The sequence below is a fragment of the Nuphar pumila genome, chromosome 8 (genome assembly GCF_984573655.1).
Source record: "Nuphar pumila chromosome 8, dmNupPumi1.hap1.1, whole genome shotgun sequence".
Lineage (NCBI taxonomy): Eukaryota > Viridiplantae > Streptophyta > Magnoliopsida > Nymphaeales > Nymphaeaceae > Nuphar > Nuphar pumila.
Window position 1 is genome coordinate 3,364,773 of NC_143256.1, and position 21,564 is coordinate 3,386,336.

General features: G+C 34.2%; 1 protein-coding gene across 1 annotated transcript in view; it reads right to left on the bottom strand.

Moving 5' to 3' along the window:
* Positions 1-21,564, bottom strand: part of LOC149829453 (uncharacterized) — a 133,246-nt gene that overhangs the window by 78,094 nt on the left and 33,588 nt on the right. The window contains exons 5-6 of the mRNA XM_090015951.1: positions 21,388-21,516; positions 16,424-16,549 (exon numbers count right to left, since the gene is read on the bottom strand). Of these exons, the coding sequence (XP_089872077.1) occupies positions 16,424-16,549; positions 21,388-21,516 (255 nt within the window). The remainder of the gene's footprint in view (positions 1-16,423; positions 16,550-21,387; positions 21,517-21,564) is intronic.

Genomic DNA, 21,564 nt, shown 5'->3' on the forward strand with positions numbered 1-21,564 from the left:
GGGGCTTAAACCTGGCCAGTCGTTGCAGTATGTGTGAATCCAACAAAGAAACAACACGGCATCTTGTATGATCTTGTAGCTTTTCTCTGTCCTTTACCTTGCATGGCCACATTAGGGTATCCGTATGTGGACTGTTCAATCATTTAGAACCATTCTCCTAGCTCCATCAACGAATGCTGAAGGAAAGAAATGGAAAATGATTTGAAAGTGGTGGTTTTTCCTTGCTTGGTGGTATGCCTTGTGTGGGAAGAATGACAGGATTTTCAATGGGGAAGAAGAAAGACATGAGGTGATACAAACAAGAATTCAATCACAAGTCCCCCTATATGCTAGGGGAAAATAGGCTGACTCAGAATTTCATTGCACTGGATCCAGAAGACTGCAATCACAAGCTACTTCAATATAATCTTCTGTTCAATGCTTTCTCTTTTTCTTTTCTTTTTTCTAATCTTTCTCATGTTACATGTTTGTGATCTTGTTACAATGTTACTCCCATCGAGTGACTTCTATCACTGTTTTCTTCTTCATGAAAGTGCACCTCTCCATTCCTAAAAGACCTTGCTTTCATCAGTTAAACACCAAAAGAACAATCACAGTGGAGGTTTCACTATTTTCTAATGCTATGTTTAGAAACTATTCTTTTGCTCATAAAGATTTACTGCCACCTTGTTATACTCAAATTTTTTGTTCCACTGATTATCTGACCTATTAAATCAAGGAGTTACAGTTGCTCTCGATTATTTCATGCACTTATATTATTAAAATATGTTTTCAGATTGGTTTTACCTGTAACTGAGTCTTATGAACTGTCACATAGGCACGTGTGCAGCTATGGGTTATGAAGGACATGATATGAGAATTTATAGTCTGCCAAATATGAATTAAAAGTCCATAAGGTATCAAAGATGTATAATTAACTAAACAATCAATAATAAAAAATTATATACTTAACACTGGATGTTGTTGGTCCCGAATCTTGACTACATGTTGATTGGATCATAAAATGAATAAAATGTATCGTCCTGTCCAAAGCCTGATTGACCCATAACCAAAGTACCCAAGTACCAGTGCATGTACAACACTGGCATTGGGGCGTCGGTAGAAATACCCATGTCATAAGCTTGTGAAGTTCTCCACCTATGGTACCCAGACACTTCATTTTGCCCTCTGTACTCGTGTCGACACGTGTATCCCCGTGTCGACAACATCGGCAGCCGGACACACCATTTCACCCTCCATACATACAAGTCTGTATTTAATTTATAATTTATAACTATTTTTTCAGTTTATGACTTTATATTTTCAGTATATAATATATATTTTAGATATAGTATATATATTTAGATTATATTCAGTTTATTTTGAATTTATTTTGTATTCATGTGATATTTAATATATATATATAGAGTTGTGAACCCATACCCTCATTTTCTGGAATTGTTGTCATACCCTCTGCAAACTCCGCCTGTATATAATTGTTTAGTTATACACTGCCGGTCCCAAGCCCGGATAAAGGAGGAGGGTTGTGGTAGGCCTGTGACAGCCAGCATAAAAGCTTAGTCATACCCTATGAATATGAACCAATATGAGAATTTCGTTGGGGGTGTTCCCTACTGAGCGACGCGTTGTACTCTATATGTCCGGAGGCAGTGATAAATGGGCAAGGGTTGCTAGGTCGTCGCCCGGAAGCAACGCGTCACACCGGCGCCCGAGTGTGGTGTCAAATAGGCAAGGGTTCCCTCACTTTGTTGGACGGGTGGGGGTAAAGAAGTTAGTCCAAGACCATAAAATTAGGTTAGCCACTTGGAACATAGGATTTTTAACTGGTAAGTTGGTAGAGTTAGTAGATATTATGTGTAGGAGAAAGATTGATATTTTATGTCTACGAGAGACCAAATGGGTAGGTGAGAAAGCAAAAGTGATAGAACCTTGGGGATATAAGATTTGGTATACAGGAATAAATAGGAATAGGAATGGAGTACGGATTGTTATGAGTCGTGAGTTTATAGATAATGTAGTTGAGGTCCGTAGGAAGGGTGATAGGATTTTACTTATTAAATTAGTATTAGGTTCGGATATTATTAATATTATTAGTGTTTATGCACCTCAAGTAGGTTTAGATGATTCTACTAAGCGTCAATTTTGGGAAGATTAAGATGGAGTAGTACAAGGGATATCTTTTGGAGAAAGGCTTTTCATCGGCGGTGACCTTAATGGGCATGTAGGCATTAGTAGGGATGGATTTGAGAGTATCCATGGAGGCTATGGTATAGGAGAAAGAAACGAAAGTGGAGAAAGGATTTTAGATTTTGGCTTGTCCTATGATATGATCTTAGCAAACACTTGGTTTAGAAAGAGGGGTAACATTTAAAAGTGGGGTTAATACGAGTCAGATAGATTTTTTTCTACTTAGAAAGAGAGATAGGGGTTGTTGCATTGATTGTAAGGTTATACCGGGAGAAAGTGTAGCTACACAACATAGAGTCTTAATTTTAGATCTTAGAATTAGACAATGCCGCAAAAGGGATAGACATAGGATAGATCCTAGAATTAAGTGGTGGGCACTGAAAGGAGCTAAACAAGAAATGTTTGTAGAGCAGGAAGTTAAGGAAGATGATTGGTGTCTCGAAGAGGATTCAGAATCAATGTGGAATAAGATAGCGGGTGGCATGAGAAAGGTGACTAAAGAAGTATTGGGTGAGTCTAAAGGCGGTGCACCGCTAGGTAAGGATACATCGTGGTGGAACGAGGATGTCAAATTAGCTATTAAGGTAGAAATCTAAGTAAGAGTCGTGATAATGAGAATTTGGAGAAGTATATGATAGCAAAGAAGGAAGCTAAAAAAGTAGTTCAGAACGTGAGGGATAAGGTATATAAGGAGGTTTATGACAAGTTGGATACCAAAGAGGGCGAGAAGGATATTTATAGGCTTGCAAAGATGAGAGATAGAAAATCGAGGGATCTGGGTATGGTTAGATGTATCAAAGATGAAACGCAAAGGGTTTTAGTCAAAGATGAGGAGATTAAGGAGAGATGGAAAGATTATTTTGATAAGCTATTTAATTAAAGTCATGCTCAAGATCTTGGAGACTTCTCCATTCCTTTTCATGAGATGAATTGTGACTTCATGCGCAAGATTCAAAAGAAAGAAATTGCAGAGGCTTTGAAGAAAATGAAATCAAGAAGGGCAGTTGGCCCAGATGGTATACCTATCGAGGCTTGGAAATGCTTGAGAGAAAGGTTTAGAATGGTTGACAAATCTTTTTAACAAGATTTGGCGGACAAATAAGATGCCTAATGAGTGGAGGAAGAGTACTTTGGTGCCTCTATATAAAAATAAGGGTGATATACAAGATTGCACAAACTATAGTGGTATAAAACTCATGAGTCATACTATGAAACTTTGGGAGAGGGTGATTGAGTCTAGGTTGAGGAAGGTTGTCATGATATCAGAGAATCAATTTGGTTTTATGCCTGAAAGATCAACTATGGAAGCTATATATCTTCTTAGACAAGTTATTGAGAGAAATAGAGATAGGAACAAAGATTTGCATATGGTTTTTATTGATTTGGAGAAGGCATACGATAGAGTACCTAGGAACGTTCTCTGGTGGACAATGATGAAGAAAGGTGTTTCTCTCAAGTACATTAGTATAATTAAGGATATGTATGAAGGAGTAGCAACCAATGTCCGCACTTGTGGAGGGGTGACAACCAATTTTCCTATAACGGTTGGGTTACATCAAGGATCTGCTTTAAGACCTTTCCTATTTTCTATAGTGATGGATGAGCTTACGAGATCAATTCAAGAAAATGCGTCATGGTGTATGTTGTTTGCTGATGATATTGTTTTGATTGATGAGTCTAGAGTTGGGGTTAATGCTAAGTTAGAATTATGGAGACAAACATTGGAAGCAAGAGGTTTTAAGTTAAGTAAGAGTAAGACAGAATACATGGAATGTCGGTTTAGTAAGCAACGAAGTAGTGATGGGAGTGTAGTGAAGCTTGGTGAGCAAGAAATACCGGTGGATGATTGTTTCAAATATTTGGGATCTATCATTCAAAAGTATGGAGAAATTGATGGAGATATAAATCATACGATAAAGGTTGGGTGGATGAAATGGAAAAGTGCAACTGGAGTGTTGTGCGATCGTAGAATGCCATTGCGGTTGAAGGGAAAGTTTTATAGGACGACTATTAAGCCCACTTTACTATATGGTACGGAATGTTGGGCTGCCAAGAGACATCATATTCAAAAAATGAGTGTAGCTGAGATGTGTATGCTTAGATGGATGTGTGGAAATACAATAAAAGATAAGATTCGGAATGAGGAGATACGTAAGAAGGTAGGCGTTGCACCCATTGAAAATAAGATGAGAGAGAATCGTTTAAGGTGGTTTGGACATATTCGGCGAAGGCCTAATGATGCTCCAGTGAGAAGGATGGAGAAATGGAAAAATATATTAGTTAAAAGAGGTCGGGGTAGGCCTAGGAAGACATGGATGGAGGTGATAGGAAAGGATATGAATGCTTTGAACCTCACCGAGGACATGGCATTGGATAGAAATGATTGGAGGAGAAGGATTCATGTGGAAGACCCAGAATGATTTTCTTTTTTGGTTCATATCGCCGACCCCAATTGTTTTGGGATGAAGGCGTAGTTGTTGTTGTTGTTGTTGCTGCTGTCATACCCTCTGCACCTGTACTCGTACCTGTACCCAGGTGACATAGTTGTCCACTCAATATTCCTTGAGTCACTGTAGTTCACAAGGCGTGTAATCATCATCATTGTGATTGTGTTGGTTGTTGATGTATATTGTGTATGGGCATATATATATATATATATATATATATATATATATATATATATATATATATATATATATATATATATATGTGTGTGTGTGTGTGTGTGTGTTGCATATAATATAAAATACCCATTAGGGGTATTTTGGTATTTTTTATTTGTAATAGGGTCAGCCTAGTAGGGGTTGTTTCTGTAATTTTGTTCTTCTTTTCTGCTTTTTATTTTTTATATTATGTGACTGTTGGGACAGCCCAACTAGTCGTCAGGCTAGTCCCAATGGTCATATTTATAACCTTTGCTAGTTCAACGACTAATTGGACTGGTCCCTTTTGCTCTCTTTTGGATCTATATATAGGGGATTTCCACATTGTAAAACAGATGTTTTCTTAAGAATTTTGTGAAGTAATACATATTAGATTTTTACATTGTTGCTCTCTTGTGATTTTATAGTTGTGTATCTCCTTTGTGGGACTGTATTTGGCCCATAAGTGACCCCTTTTGTATTTGTGCTCTTTTGTAGCCCTTAGTGGCCTCCTCTTGTATTTTTTCTTGTTTCATCACATGGTATCAGAGCCTTGGGCACTTGGAGCATGTGGATTCAAGATCGTGTTCGTATTGGAGGTCCGGGTGTTCGTGTGAAAGCTTCTTGGTGGCAACTATGAAAATATCTTCAAACTTGAAAAATAATCATGTCCGAAAAATGACTTGATTAACCCACAACAATCACGATGGAAAATATGTGCACAAAGGCACAAAATAACATTCACAAATGATCTCAAATGCACAAAGGCATAAAAAATATAGTGTTAATTGAAGAAGAAATGCTTAGCAAAAGCATTTCATTACAAAGGGAATAGTCCCCTCTATTTATACATGAGAGGAGGGTTGTCTAGTCATTGGGCTAGCTCCAACGGCTCTAAATAGAGCTGTTGGGGCTAGTCCAACGGCTGGTCAACCTTTTGGTCAAAGTCCTATTTTGACCAAAACAAAAAAAAAGAAAAAGAAAAATACAAGGAAAAGAAAAAGAGAGAATAAATAAAAAGAAAAAACAAATATAACCTATATACATATATATTTAACTATATATATATATAAATATATGAAAAGTATATATATACATATATAAATATACATAGTTAAATATATATGTATTTACATAAAGTCTACATAATTTTAACACCCCCTTCAAACTTACGGTGCAATGACCGAAAGTTTGCCAAGAAGGAAATTGAATCTAGGAGAACAGAGCGCCTTAGTGAAAAAGTCAACCGGTTGATACTCTTATTGTAATATCGCGCATTTTCACAATTAGTTAAATTTGAGATTTTGCGAAAATTTGGCTAAGTATAGAAGGAAAATCGTTTGGTTCTCAATTTTTGGCCGACGCTTTGGAATCTGGGCTTGGCCCAGGTCTCATTGTGAAGGCCTAAACGATCCAATCTAAATGTGAGAAAAAAAAATATTTTTGAACTTTAAATTCGAGCAAAATTTGGGTTATTTTCGGACAAATTTCGAAAGTGAAATTCGAGTTATATATCGATGGATGCGTCTTGAAATTCTGAGGGTACTGATATTTTATTTTCCTTGATACGAGATGCGGTTGGCTCGAAAATTGCATTTTTTCAAAAATTGAGCAGCTTGTCGGTTCGGATCCGGATTTGGATCGGACTGGATAGGATGGATCGGATCCAAAATAATATGGATTTGGACTCTATCCAAGACCCATATTACAGCTCAAGACCCATTTGGATTTTTGAGATGGATTCGGATCTTGGATTCGGATCTAAATCCAAATTCATGCCCAATGATTTTTCCAACTTTAAATTCATTAGAAACCTTTAAATTAGGGTTTATCAATGTTAAGGTTAATTTGGTAATTTTTGGAAGCTTCTGGAAATTTATTTAATATTTAACATTAAATAATTAATTAATTAATGAACTTAATGTAATTTCAAAAATTTAATTTGACAATTGTTTAGGACTCTAAGTAGAGCCCTTAAACCCATATAAAATCACTTTAGAAGTGTTTCAGTTCAATAATATCATTTTTGAAAGCTTATAGGTATTTATTTATTAATAAAAAATAAATAATTAATTATTTTTAATTAATTCTGAGATTTATTTTTAGAGAGTTTAGGACTCTTTATAGAGCTCTTGTTCATGCCTTAGAAGCTTTAAGAAAGACTTTTCAAAACACTTAACTTTTAAAAGTCAACACTTGAAGAGTTTCGAAAAATTCGAGAAAGTGGGTGAGAGATAAGAGAGTTTCAGCTGAGGCTGCACTCTCTTCTCCAGTCCATCTAGAGCTCTATAAATAGATCAAAAAAAAAAGAGAAAAAAAGAAAGAAAGAGAAAGAAAAAGGGGAAAAAGAGAGAAAGAGGGAAAAGGTGAGGAAGAAGAAGAGGGTTTCCTTCTTCTATTATCCGTGTTTTTCACCATTGATTTTGTTTTTTTTCTCAATTCACGTAAAGGTACGGGTTCCTCTTTTGTTTTGAAAGAGAAAAAGAGCATGGATCGGTATTCCATGCACTATTTTCGATGAAAATTCATGAGAAAGAGTAATCTTGATTATTTACTCTAAAATCCATGGTTCAAATCAATGTATTTTCCTCTTTTTGAAGGTTATTGTGGAATAAAATATATGTGGATGTATTTTTATATTAAAACATAATTTTTACCATGATATGACGGTATGTTTAAACTTTAAAGGTATATTTCATGACAATGGGTTGTGTAGAGGGGTAATGTAAGAGCTGATTGTAAAATCGAGATGTGCATACATATGTTTAAGTTATTTTTCATATGTGCTCACAAAAAATGAAAATTGTGGCATGCATGTTTGCTGTTGTGGTACTAAAAGATATGTATTGTATGACCATGTTGTGTGTTATGGACCTGAGTGCACTTGATCAAGGTATTTATACTTAAAAAAATCCATCTACAAGCATGTTGAGTGTGGCCATGCGTGTGAAATAGATTTATAAGGCTGAAGTCGGCATGTCAAATTGAATATGTATATATAGGAAGTGCATGGGCTGGCTCGGCTAGCTGGGGCTGTCTCGGACCTGCCAGGCCCAGTCCAGCCCTTGGGCAGGACTGGGACAGGCCTGGAGGCCCGGCCAGGGTCTGTCCAAACTAGACTCAGCCGACTAGGTCAGCTGGGTGTGAACATTTAAAAAAAGAACAGTTTTCTTTTAACTGTTTGGGCCACAGCCGACCTGCAGTCGGCTGAGCCATGAGCAGTCATCCCTAACCGACTAAGTCGGCTGGGTGGGTTTGGTTGTGTGCCAGACTCAGCCGACCGTGTCAGCTGGGTCATAGGTGTAAAAAAAATATATATGGTTGTCATGTACAGGTGGGTATCTTGTGAATGTTATTGATGCCCATATGAAATGTTACATTAAATCTGAAAATGGCATGTTAAGTTTGCATGTAAATTTCATTATGTGCATTAAACATGGTTGTATGCATGTAGAAGAATAAAAGTTTTGGATGCTTGCAGCTTAGTACCTCATGCTTAATTAAAGTGTTAATGCAAGGTGGTTGTGGTTTTCTTGTGCATATGCATATGTGAGATAGACAGATTTTGCACGTACATAATGGCATGCATATTCATATGTTTCAAGTAAGGTGGATTCATGAGTCAAAGCCTGCATTTGACATGCACACATGCATTAAAAGGATTCATGTTTGGATATGAATATGGGTATTGAATAAAAAGCATATGTGGCATGAGTACATGAATACATGCACATGAATAGTGTGGACATGTGCATGTGATTGTTGTAGTCCTTGCTCATTGTTAAATAAGCATAAGTGAATGTGCATCGGAGAGCACGTGACTCTATTGCATATATGACATGTCGCTATGGTTTTTGCATATGATGCATCGATGATCTAAATGAATCATCGTAGGTCTGGTGAGTCATGAGCTTTGGTTTGCTCCTTCTTTACTTGTTTATAATGCATCGCAAAAATCATATTAATGTTGTCGCACTGTATTGCATTGTTCTATGTTTTTCCGCAGGCGTTAGTCCTGTGATGGTTCTCGCGAGGGAATATGCGAGTTTATACATTTGCTTTTGCATGCTAAATTGCAAAATAAATAATTGGCCTTTAATAACAAGATAAAGAAAATAAAGAACAATGTAATATATGTTCTAAGATCTCCCAACGTTAGAATAAGAATCTTAGAGTTTCGATTTTGGAGGACCACGAGGATACAAAAATTCTGTGTGCATTATTGATTACTCCTAAACCCGATATTGAGGTTCTTTTTCCTGACAACAGTTTTAGGAAGAGTCTGTCACTTTACCTGGGGGTGGTACGTAGACACAATTGTTGTTTGGGTATACCAAGAAAGTAGCACTATTGGATGTGGAGGTCCTTAGTGTCCCGACATTAGATGTAGAGGTCTAATGTTTCGAAGGTGATTCGGTCGAGGGCTAAGTTTGGAACTCAATAATAAAATACAACTTGTATGCTAAGTTAACTTAAGAACCCTACTTGACCTCAGAAAATTTTACTTGTTTGGTGTATCTGCAGGCAACGGTAATTAAAAAAAAGAACTTAAATTGTATCATTTAATAGGGACATGCATATGAAAAGAAAACTCTGATAAAAGATAATAATTTATTCATACATTGTACTGAAATCATGCATATTCCTGATATGCATTAAATCATGCATATTTACTTATTCTTTTAATTTTGATATATTGGTAAATGCATGATGTATGTTCCCTAATGCATATAACATGTCTTTATTGCTTAAATTGTGATCCTTGTTGTTTATTAAATTGTCTCTTATGCTTAATAATTGTGTCATATTGCATGAATAGTTAATTAAGTTATAAATTTGTCATAATCGCATCCCTTTAAAATATTGTATGAATCTTATTTGTATTCTTTTTATTTGTTTGATTCATTAGAAATATTCGTGCACAGAATTCCTTGGATTTTGGCACTCTACTTTTGGTGTTTTTCGCAGCCTCAGGGGATCAGTGAAATGACTCGCTTCTGGGAGAGCTACAAGTGTTACACATTTACTAGAAAGCTTTACAGATGGACAATGTGGCTCTGCTTTTCTTTACTTCTTTACATTTAAATGTCTATGCACTCTGATTTGCTTATGCAATTGTCTCGAGACATTTCTTACTTAATTAATAAAATTTTGATTTGCTATGGTATGGATGATTTCCGCAATGGTTTAAAAAAATATGCATTTTCAAGAGTTATGAGTTGGGGTCGTTACATTGATGTTACATAAGGCAAATCTATGACTTTCTTGAGATATTTTTCTCTAACATAGTGGCAGTCCATCTAGATGTACTTCATGCGCTTCTTTTCAAAAAAAGAAAAACAAATAGGAAAGAAAAACAAATAGGAATAAAAGAAAGGAAACCCGAAAGGAAAAAAGATCTGATGTTTTACTCAGATCTGGCCTTGTCTTTCTGGAAAAAAAATAAAAAACAATATAGACGTGATATGAAAAGAAAATGAAAACACGTCAAAGAGAAAAACGAGTAAGAAATAGGAAATAAAAAAATATGCAGAAACTTGCACAAAGAAGGAGAATAGGAAAGGATAGGATTCAGACAATAGCCATTAGATTTTAGAAGACTACGTTGGATGGAATATGCAGATTCAGATTTTAGAAATAGGAAAAGAAAATAGGCAGAAAGAAAGAGAATAGGAATATGCAGAAAAGAAAGGAATATGTTGGCTGGAAAAGGAGGAGCAAGATAAGAAGAAATACCTTGGACTGAGACCTTGGAGAGGATCACCGCTCTGATACCATATCAGAAAAGAACGACAGGAGAGAGAAGCTCTGAAGGCTGCAGGAGAAACCCCAATAGGGTCGGCTATGCTTGATTTTCATTAAGTAAATTCATATACAGAAATTAGGGTACAAAAATACCCATTACAGACAATATTAAAATTACAACATACCATTAATGAGCATGTGTTAAAATAGATAAAACGAATTGGGTTTGGATCTCAGGGTCCAGACCCAGATGTGAATGGCTACGTCTTTTCAGACCATACGTGCAACAGGAGCAAAAGTCTCATCGTAGTCTATTCTGTATTCTAGACTATACCCCTTTACAAGTAGACGGGCTTTATAACTTTCAAGGGATTCAACACTTTTGGTCTTTACCTTAAAAACCCACCTACATCCTATTGACTTCTTTTCACTAGGTAGATCTAGAATTTCCCAAGTTTTAGCCTTTTTCATAGGTCTAAGTTCATTATTTATTGCTTCTCTTCACTTTACAATTTTTTGTGCTTCTTCATAGTTTTTATGTTCCACATATGAATGAATGGCACTAAGACAAGCTTTATGTTTGGTTGAAAATGATTCATAGGATATAAATCTAGTAGGATTTCTTCTAGTTCTTTCGGACCTACGAGTATTTAGGTTATTTGTGGAGATAGGCTCATTCATTTGACTAGATTTCTCAATCACACTCATAAAAGAATCCCTATCTCTATGTGTATAGGTAATAAGTTCAATAGATGTTACCGTTGTTCAAGATATTGATAATGAGAGTTGTTACTCTCTTCTATATTTTCATTATCACTATGAGTATCATCATTTTTATATAGCATTTCATCATCACTAGAAATATCATCATTTCTAGATAACAATTCAAACAAAAAGGAATAATCCATATTATCTCCATAAGGTTCACACTCCTTAAAACCACTAACATTTTCTAAAAAGGTTACATTTCTAGAAACATATAATTTATCATTTTTAATGTCATAGCATCTAAAACCTTTTTGTATTTCGAAATATCCAAGGAATACACAAGAAATAGCTTTTGGTAAAAGTTTATTATTTTTTTCGGTAAGAAGAAAACATTTGCATCCAAAAACTCTTAACCTAAGTCACACGGACTCGTCTATAAGGTCGATGCACCCGCGTCGACATGCCCCGACACAGGTGCAGCTTCGAACACGGGGCAAACACGGTCAACCAAGTGTCGGACTCGATCAAAGCACCGAAGCCGAGTCTGTCCACATTTTGGACTCGATCAACTTTGATTGAGTCTATTTTTATCCATTTTTAAGGCAAAAGACGTATAAAAACTAAAAAAAAATGATCATTTTATATCATTTTTTTTAAATATATATATAGCCATGTCTCTAATTCTTTAGCCTGCACAGTCTGTCTTTAGCAGACTAACGTCTCTAATGCTTTAGCAGACTGTGCAGCTGCAGAGTTTGTCATTAGCAGACTGTGCAACTGCAGAGTCTGTCATTGACTGACAGAAAATACAAAGTAAAAAGAAACAAAAAAATAAAGTAAGAAGTAAAAAATAAAGAAAAAGAAAAAAGATTACAAATATATACGTATATATTATTTTCTAACACTGTGTCCCCTAATAGGCACAACTTTGACCGAGTCTTTTATATATATATATATATATATATATGTATATATATAGTCGTATCCCCATGTCCAAAAATTTTGAAATTGCTCCGCACCCACGTGACATAGCTCTTAACCTATTGTAGTCGGGTTCTTTTTTGTATAGAATTTCAAAAGGTAAGATCTTATTTAAATTTTTTTAGAGAAGATGATTTATAAGATAAACGGATGCAAAAGCCGCCTCGACCCAAAATCTTTTAGGAATATTTTGAGAAATAAGCATAGTTCTAGTAGTTTCAATTATGTGTCTATATTTTCTTTCGGTTAAACCATTTTGTTGAGGTGTTTTGGTACAAGATTTTTTATGAACAAATTCATTAATTTCAAGAGAGTTCTTAAATTTATTTGAAAGATATTCACCTCTGGAGTCAGTTCTAAGAATTTTTAAATTACCATTAAATTGATTTTTAATCATTATATGATAGGTCTTGAAGGATGCAAATACCTCATGTTTAAGTTTAAGAAAATATATCCAACAATATCTAAAGTAGTCATAAAAAAATGACATAATATGTCAATCCTCCTTTAGATATAACGGGTGTTTGTCCCGATACATCCGAATGCACAAGTTCAAACAGTTTGGTTGTTAACATAGATCTTTGTTCAAAATGCAAGCTTCTCATTTTTCCAAGAATACAATCATTACAAAGTGAAATCATTTTTACAAAGGTCATTAACAAAATGTGTAATATTGTGCATCTTTATACTTGGTCAAATTTAGAACTTTTGAAAATTTGTCTAAGTGTTGAGGAAAAATCGATAAACCTTCGATAATAGAAATGTGATAATTGAGTCTAGGCTTGGCTCAGGTCTCATCAACAAGACCTAAAACGAGCCAATTAAAGGGTGATAAAAAGTTTTATTTTAAACCTTTAAATTCGAGTGAAATTCAGGTTAAATTCGAAAGAAATTCAGAGGCAAAATTTGAAATATATACTATTTGATGCGTCTCAAAATTCTAAGCTCAACGGTAATTTACTTTTCCCAATTCGAGGTACGGTTGGCCCAAAAATTGCAACTTTTCAAAAAAGGCCCATCCAGGTCTGAATTTGGATCAGACTGTATCCAAATAATATGATCCAAATTAATATGGATCTTGACTCAGTCCAAGACCCATATTAAGTGGAATTCGATCCAGCTTAAAATCCAAATGGATTTTTGGATTTGGATTTGGATTTGGATCTTAGATCCGGATCCAGATCCAATGGAATTAAAGTTTTAAAATTAGAATAAAGGTTTAAATTGAAGATATTTAATGTTAAAAAGACTCCCAGAGGTATAAGGTACCCTCTAAAAATTTTTGGGTAATAAATAATTATTAATTAATTATTTTATTATAAAAACAAATAAAATCTGAATTTCAGAAGTATCTAACTATTTAGGTTCTCTAGAAGAGCCCATTAGTAACCTTAAAAAGAGTAGAGTTGTTAAAAAAAGAAAAACAAAAGTTAACAAAAAAAAAGAGAAAAGGAAAGAAGTAGAAAAGTCAATAAAAAAAGTGTTAAAAAAATTGGAAAGAAGGGTGGAGAAGAACTCCCATATTGGAAGTCCTCTCTCGAGCCACCTTTAGAAGAAGCTAGAAAAGGTGGGGGGGCGTCACCCCCTTAGCTGCCCATTATATAAAGATTCAAAAAAAAAAAGGAAAAGAAGAAAGAGAAGGAAAAGTGAAGAAGAAAAAGGAAGAAGCCTTCTTCCTCTTCGAATATTCAAAGTTTCTCCGATCGCTTTTCAAGCTTCGAAAAAGGTACAGATTCTTCTCTTAACTCGAATGAAGAAGAATAGCATGGATTAAGGTTATGCAATATTTTGGATGGAAAAAATAAAATATAAGAAGTGACAAAAAAAATTATTGCATCACAGAACTCGACGTAGAAGTTCACATCCTGACCACGGTTTTAGTGAGCTTTCAGCCATTTTGCCTAGGAGTGGTATTGTTGACTCAGCTGTAGTTATTGGTATACCAAGAAAGTGGTGTCAGTGGATGTTGATTTCCCTGATGTCCCAGCATTAGATGTTGATTTTTAATGTTCTGATTGATGGTGTTGATTCTTGATATCGATCGAGGAACAAATGTAGAACCCAGTAATAAAATAGAAATTGTATGTTAAGCTACGACTGAAAACCTAACTCGGACTTCGAGAATTTGTGTTTGTTTTAAGTATCTGCGGGTATAAAGAAAAGTGAAAACTAAATTTGTGTGCATTTAATAGGGTTATACAAGCAAAAGCAATTCTGATAAATAACTTAATAAGTTATTCATGCATATGCATTGAATCGTGCATTTTTACTGTTTAACATTAGTTCATGCATATTTTGTTTTGCAAGATATTTGTTATTGCATGATACTTGTTTAAATGTTTGAATGGTAAGTTGATTGTGATAAGTTGTTAATTATAATATTCCTCTAAAATTTATGCATAAATTTGGTTTATATTATTTTCTTAAATGTTTAGATTTTTAGAGGAATTCATACAAAGAACTTTGGCTCTTACCCGTTTTCATAAAACTTTTACAGATCCTAATGCTTAGTGATGTCTTGACTTGCTGGCTGGAGACTACGAGCCTTGTATGACTGGTTTCTGGTTCTCTGATAGAGTGGCTCATTCATGATATAGACGGTTTTACTATCTTAGTTTATTTGACATTATTTATTGATTTAATAAAGTTGATGATTATTCTTTTTTTTCAATGCACAGTTTAGTTTGTGGTCTGGTATATTAAATTTGTGAGGCCCCGAATCTTTGTGTTTGTTTCCACAAATGTTTAAAAAAAATCCACTATTTTTACGAGAGTCAGTTGGGATCGTTACATGTTGCTTGTTGCAAATAGGAGGAAACTACAGAATTCTTGTTATGGTATTGTGATTTTTTCTCAAAAGTTAAAGGCATTGGTCCAGCCTAATTTAATTAGGACATGAAGGAAGCCCCATGCTTTTGAAATTTACTGTTGAACTCGGCCAAAATTAGAACACGCAAGAGTTGGAAGCTAATGTGAATGTGCTAGCTTCTTTGTGGTTGGAACTGTTAGGGAGGAAAGAAACAATATTCAGGGAGCACTCTTGTGAGGTTCTTTTTATATTCATCATGCTAATCAGTTTGATGTTGTATTTTGTGCTGCTAATAAGCGGCCAAAATTTGATTTGTCCTAGATGGGACCTTACATCCTCATTAACTGGATCTACTGAAGCCTCAAAACTGATAACCTGTTGTCACCATGATCTTTCTTGTACGACTGTAAATTTCAAATCTTTAACAAATTTTTCCTTAATCTCAATAAGAAAACTAGCATGTAGTGAGATATGGTTCCAAAATAAAAGAGGCAGTATCTCTATGACATAGCCTGCTAGCAAAAATCCCATCAATAAGATGCCACAAGATATGACCCATGCAGAAAAACTCTGGAAGCACAGATGGCATTTTCTTGATGCTATGGAACTACATCTAACGTGCTAAGAAACATATGGACCGGCTATACATAATTAGTGTTCTATCATACATCAAAAAGCCAAAAACTCAATACACAAGCTTAAACATAGAACCCCAAAAGCCAAAGAAAATGTACAAGGAATATATACAAATATATGTATTCATGTATTCAACAATAAATATATTTGTGGAAACATATAGAGAGGCTCATATATATATATATATATATATATATATATATATATATATATATATATAGAGAGAGAGAGAGAGAGATGGAAGGGAGGTCGTCCAACCAAAGGAAGGTCCAAAATCTACAACCGACGACGAATGGACAGCTCCCCTTCTCCAATGCTTGAGCATCTCATCAATCGGACCTCATGTTTGTTCTATATAATTTATTTAGTAAGAAATATGTTTTACACGAAGACTTTATGACATATAGACATGTTTTTCAATAAATGAAAAATCAATGGCTCACAATGCATTTAAAACTTCACAATACAAAGTATAGTGGGCAGTTGATTTTTAGCGCTTTCAAAAATGCATCTAAACATCGAAAATTCATAATTGAAAACATGTGTTCACTAAATGAATGATAAAAATTCAATATGTAAAGTCTGATCGATGAAGAACTCAATCATTAGAGAAGGAACACCATCAATTATCATCGGTTGTAGATTTTGGATCTTCCTTTGGTTACAACTTATATATATATAGAGAGAGAGAGAAGGGGTGATTGCAATTTCTTACATGGATGCAGTAAAATAGTGAAAGAATCAGGCGTTGAGCCTCAATTATATCTCCTGGTCCTGACAAATTAAGTAATCCTTGCCCATGCACTCCCAGATTTGAGTTTGAATGTATGATGGAAGATTCCTAGATCAACACCAAAAAAAGGATGAGTAGCATAGATGGATTGGAATTTTAAGATATGTTCATTGTTACCTAAGTATACTAAAGTGTACTCATAGGTATTTCTTTTGTATTTCTTTTATTTTATTTATCTTTGTGTTCAAGGTATACGAAAGGTATAATGTTTTGTGTATTTAATCTTTAATTTAGGTATATTTTGTGTACTTTTTTAGGATTTAGGTTAAGTATACTTCATGTATACTTTAGGTTAGATTAGGTCTTTTTATTTCCTTTTATGGTCATTATTGAAATGACCAAATATTTTATTTTTGTAATTTTTTTTATTTTTGGTCCTTTTTTAAATGACCAACTAGCCTTTGGGATTTGCTCTAACGGCCTAGTGGTTGGGTTTTGCTTTAGCGGCTTGCTTGAATAGTCAAACTAGTCATTTGGACTAGCTCTAAAAGCCATTTTGACTAGTCAAACTAACCATTAGATGTCTTACTCTATATATTGCTCATTCTTTTTGTTGTATAGCTGAGAGAGGATGAATGTAAATAGGTGTGTGTGTGAATGAGTGGTTGTAGTGATGATGCTTTGTAAATTATGTGAATACTTTGATTAATAAAAATTATTTTTTATTTCTTATTCTTGGATATGTAGTGTTTGTTGGGATAATGCATTTGGACATTTGTTTTAAGTGAGATTACTATCTTTTATATTTTCTCTGTGTCTCGAATTTTATGCCATTTCATGACATGTTATCAGAGCCAAAGTATGATCTCTTTGTTGTTTGGATTTTGGTGGACTCGGGATCATTTGTTCGAGAAGGTGTTTCTTGAGAAAGCATTAATCGAAGGGTGGCTTGAATTCAAAAAAAATCTTGATCAGATATGTATTTTCTTTTGCTATTCTCATGCATTGTGTATGAGAAAGCATTTATTTATGATTAAAAATAATAATATAAATTGTTTGTAGTTTTTGAAATCCTCATTTTTTGAAGTCTCCTTCGTATCATGTCTCTTTGGTGAGCTTATGCTAATTTTTTTGTTACGATTTTAAAAAATTTAAATGTATCCTCGTGGATTTCAAAATTTATTTTCTTGGACTTGACATATATCGGTGTTGATTTGATTTTTGTTTTTGATGTCTCTTATTATGTTGTATGGTTTAGTATCATTGAATACATATTCCTTATCGTATTTATGGCTATGAGAGTACCTTGTGAATATCAATAATATTTTTTATGTGATAAAACATGCTTCTATAAATCATGTATGATTCCTCATGTGCATGTTGCAAACTTCTTTTCAGAAGTTTGTGATTGATTACTTCTTCTTGAGCATGAATCATTGATTTCTCATGAGATTCATGGTTTTTGAATGGTTGCTTTTAATGAGTCTTATTGACTTGAGTTAAGGATATATAAAATCTTGTTGTTTCTTTGCAAGCATATCTCATACATGTCAATGAGTTATTTGTTTACGTATTGTGGATGCATGAGAATATTTTCATGCATAAGTTGTTTGTGTTGACATCATAAGTGTTTACAAGGTTTTGTTGCTCCTCTTTATGGAATTTAGGATACATGTTTTTATATCATGCGTTGCCTCTCATGAGGATTTAAGTACCATGCTTGTGCATGTCTCACATGCTAAACATATATGCATATATTTGGTAGACTGGTTTTGAGGTTGGTAAGCTGGAGGCTTGTGAGTGATTACCTATGATAACCGAATAAATGCCTAACTTTCTCTTTTTGAAATTTTTCTTATTGATATTTGTTTTTCAATGTGTAGAGATTTCAAAATTTCTCTATGGGCATTAAAATCCTTTTTGTTGCACTTATAAGATTTGCTAGTGTCACCTATTATAGAAAAGGTTCCATTTATTTCTTCATCTTGCATGTGTTGGCATATGCATTTTCTAATTCAAAGTTAATTCTCCTTGTGTTGTGAGCTCTCTTGAGCTTTTGTAGAATTTTATAGATCTTGGAACCTTGTATCTAATATTTAGATCATTAAATATTTGCTAGTTATTACAGATGTCTAGAATTATTGACACTTCATCTCTTTGAATATTGTTTTTGTTCCTTGGGCATGGTTTATTCCTGCATTGGTTGCTCTATAAAGATATTAGATTTTTGTTTGAAATTTTGTGCAATGATGTTTCTCCTATGAAGATTTGATTGTTATCTATATGAATGTCCTCCTTTCTTGATACTTTATATCTAATATTGATATGTGATTGTTTTTGGTCTTTAGTGGCTCGATCTTTTTATTTTTAGTATTTTCTATGTTTTCTTGAGCCCTATTTGGATCCATTTTTATTTATTTTTTACATATATAAATTTAAGCACATTTTATAAAGAATCTTACCTTTATTTTTAATTAAGTAAATGTTTGGATCACTAACTGTTTAAATTATAATGAAAAAAAGAAGATTAGTGAGTAGTGGTGATGACGATGACGGTACATGGTGGTGGTGGTGGTAATGGTGATGATGGCAATGGTGGTGGTGGTGGTGGTAGCGGTGATGCTGGAAATGGCGGTGGTGGCAATGGTGATGAAAGTAATGGTAGTGGTGGTGATGACAGTAATGGTGGTGGTGGTGGTAATGGTGGCCATGGTAATGGTGGCCATGGCAATGGTGATGGATGGTGGTGGTGGTAATGGTGACGATGGTGGAGAAGTGATGGGGATGAAGGAATGGAAGAAAATAAGAACTTGTAATAAAAAAAAGTAGGCCGCCCCCTGTTTTCGAAAAAAAGGTGAAATTTATAAAATATCATTAACAAAAAATAAAAGTAAAAGATCAAACACCAAAACTTGCTACTTAAAACAAGTATAAATGGCAAGGAGAAATTTAAAAAGTGATCCAAACAGGGGTTGGAGATACATTGATATTTCTTAAAAAAATTGCAGTTATGGTTGTTTAAATTATTGGGAATTTTAAAAAAAAAATATTTACTTTCCTCATTTCTATGTTAATGACTATTGTCCCTTGTTTGAATGTTTATTGTATTATTTTAATTTATTTTAAAGTATTTTTAATTAGTTTTTCTCATGATTGCTTAAATGTTTGTGATTTAAATTGTTTCTGATATTTTCTATATATTGTACTTTTGTGTTTTATGGTGTGCTTGACCAACATCTCTCCATACATTAGTCTAATAGTATTCTAACTACTTAATTTTATTTGTGTTTTTCTTTGAAACTTGTTTTGTTTTTAAAAAGTTATTTATTTACATATATATTGTTCTGATGGTTCTTTTGTTATTGTGGTCTCGTGTTCTTTTTTCACAAGCTCTAAGAGAAGTTATAAATTGAGCTAAGGTTTCTTGAGGACTTGAAGATTAAAGTGTTAGGAGTTCTAATGGCGATTAAAGTATCAGTTTTTTAAGATGTCTTGAAGATCTTATCATGAAGATTATCAATGAAGGCATTTGAAGACCAATCTTTGTCCCTTGTCTTGTATTTTCAAACATCCGGTAATCCACCATAAGTTTGAGGGGGAGTATTCAGATATATGCATTGTATACGTTGTACATACCTAAGTATACTAAAGTGTACTTATAGGCATTTCTTTTGTATTTCTTTTATTTCATTGATCCTTGCATTTGAGGTATACCAAAGCTATAATTTTTGTGTACTTAATCTTCGATTTAGGTATATTTTATGTGTGCCTTTTCAGAATTTAAGTTAAGCATACTTAATGTATGCCATTGCGGTTGAAGGGAAAGTTTTATAGGACGACTATTAGACCCGCTTTACTATATGGTTCGGAATGTTGGGCTGCCAAGAGACATCATATTCAAAAAATGAGTGTAGCTGAGATGCGGATGCTTAGATGGATGTGTGAAAATACAATAAAAGATAAGATTCGGAACGAGGAGATACGTAAGAAGGTAGGTGTTGCACCCATTGAAAATAAGATGCGAGAGAATCGTTTACGGTGGTTTGGACATATTCGGCGAAGGCCTAATGATGCTCCAGTTAGAAGGTTGGAGAAATGGGAAAATATATTAGTTAAAAGAGGTCGGGGTAGGCCTAGGAAGACTTGGATGGAGATGATAGGAAAAGATATGAATGCTTTGAACCTCACCGAGGACATGGCATTGGATAGAAATGATTGGAGGAAAAGGATTCATGTGGAAGACCCCAAATGAATTTCTTTTTTGGTTCATATCGCTGACCCCAATGGTTTTGGGATGAAGGCGTAGTTGTTGTTGTTGTTGTTGTATACTTAATGTATACTTTAGGCGTAGTTGTTGTTGTTGTATACTTAATGTATACTTTAGGTTAGATTAGGTTTTTTATTTCTTTTTTGGTCATTATTGAAATGACTAAATATTTTACTTTTGTATTTTTCATATATATTTTTTTCATTTTTTGCATGACCAACTAGCCATTGGGATTGGCTCTAAAGGCATCAAAGTAGTCGTTGGGTTTTGCATTAACAGCTAGCTTGAATAACCAACTAGTTGTTGGGATTAGCTCTAAGTCTAAAGACTAGTTTGACTAATCAAACTAGCCGTTGGGTGCCTTCCTCAATATATTGTTCATTCTTTTTGTTGTGTAGTTGAGACAGGATGGATGTAAATAGGTGTCTGTGTGTGTGCATGAGTGATCGTATTAAGGATGCCTTGTAAATTATGTGAATATTTTGATTAATAAAAATATTTATTTTTTATTTGTTGTTGGTTATGTATTGTTTGTTGTCTTTAGCCAAATGCATTGACATAATGCATTTGGTTTTCATTTGTTTTAAGTTAGATCACTATTTTTTCTTATTTTTTGTGTCCAGGATCACTTCATGACATTGGATACACAAAAGAAGTAGAAGAGCACATAGGTAAATACCTTAAGAACCACCAAATTGCTGGCTTCAAGCAAGGATGTTGCGACAATAGAATCACCTCCACCATCAATTAGCATCTTTGAGTTCCACATTAGGAGCATTTTGACAGACATACGCAATGCCCCATAGACCTGAACTTAGACAAGAACTAGTTAGAAACAACGAAGCTTTCACATTTT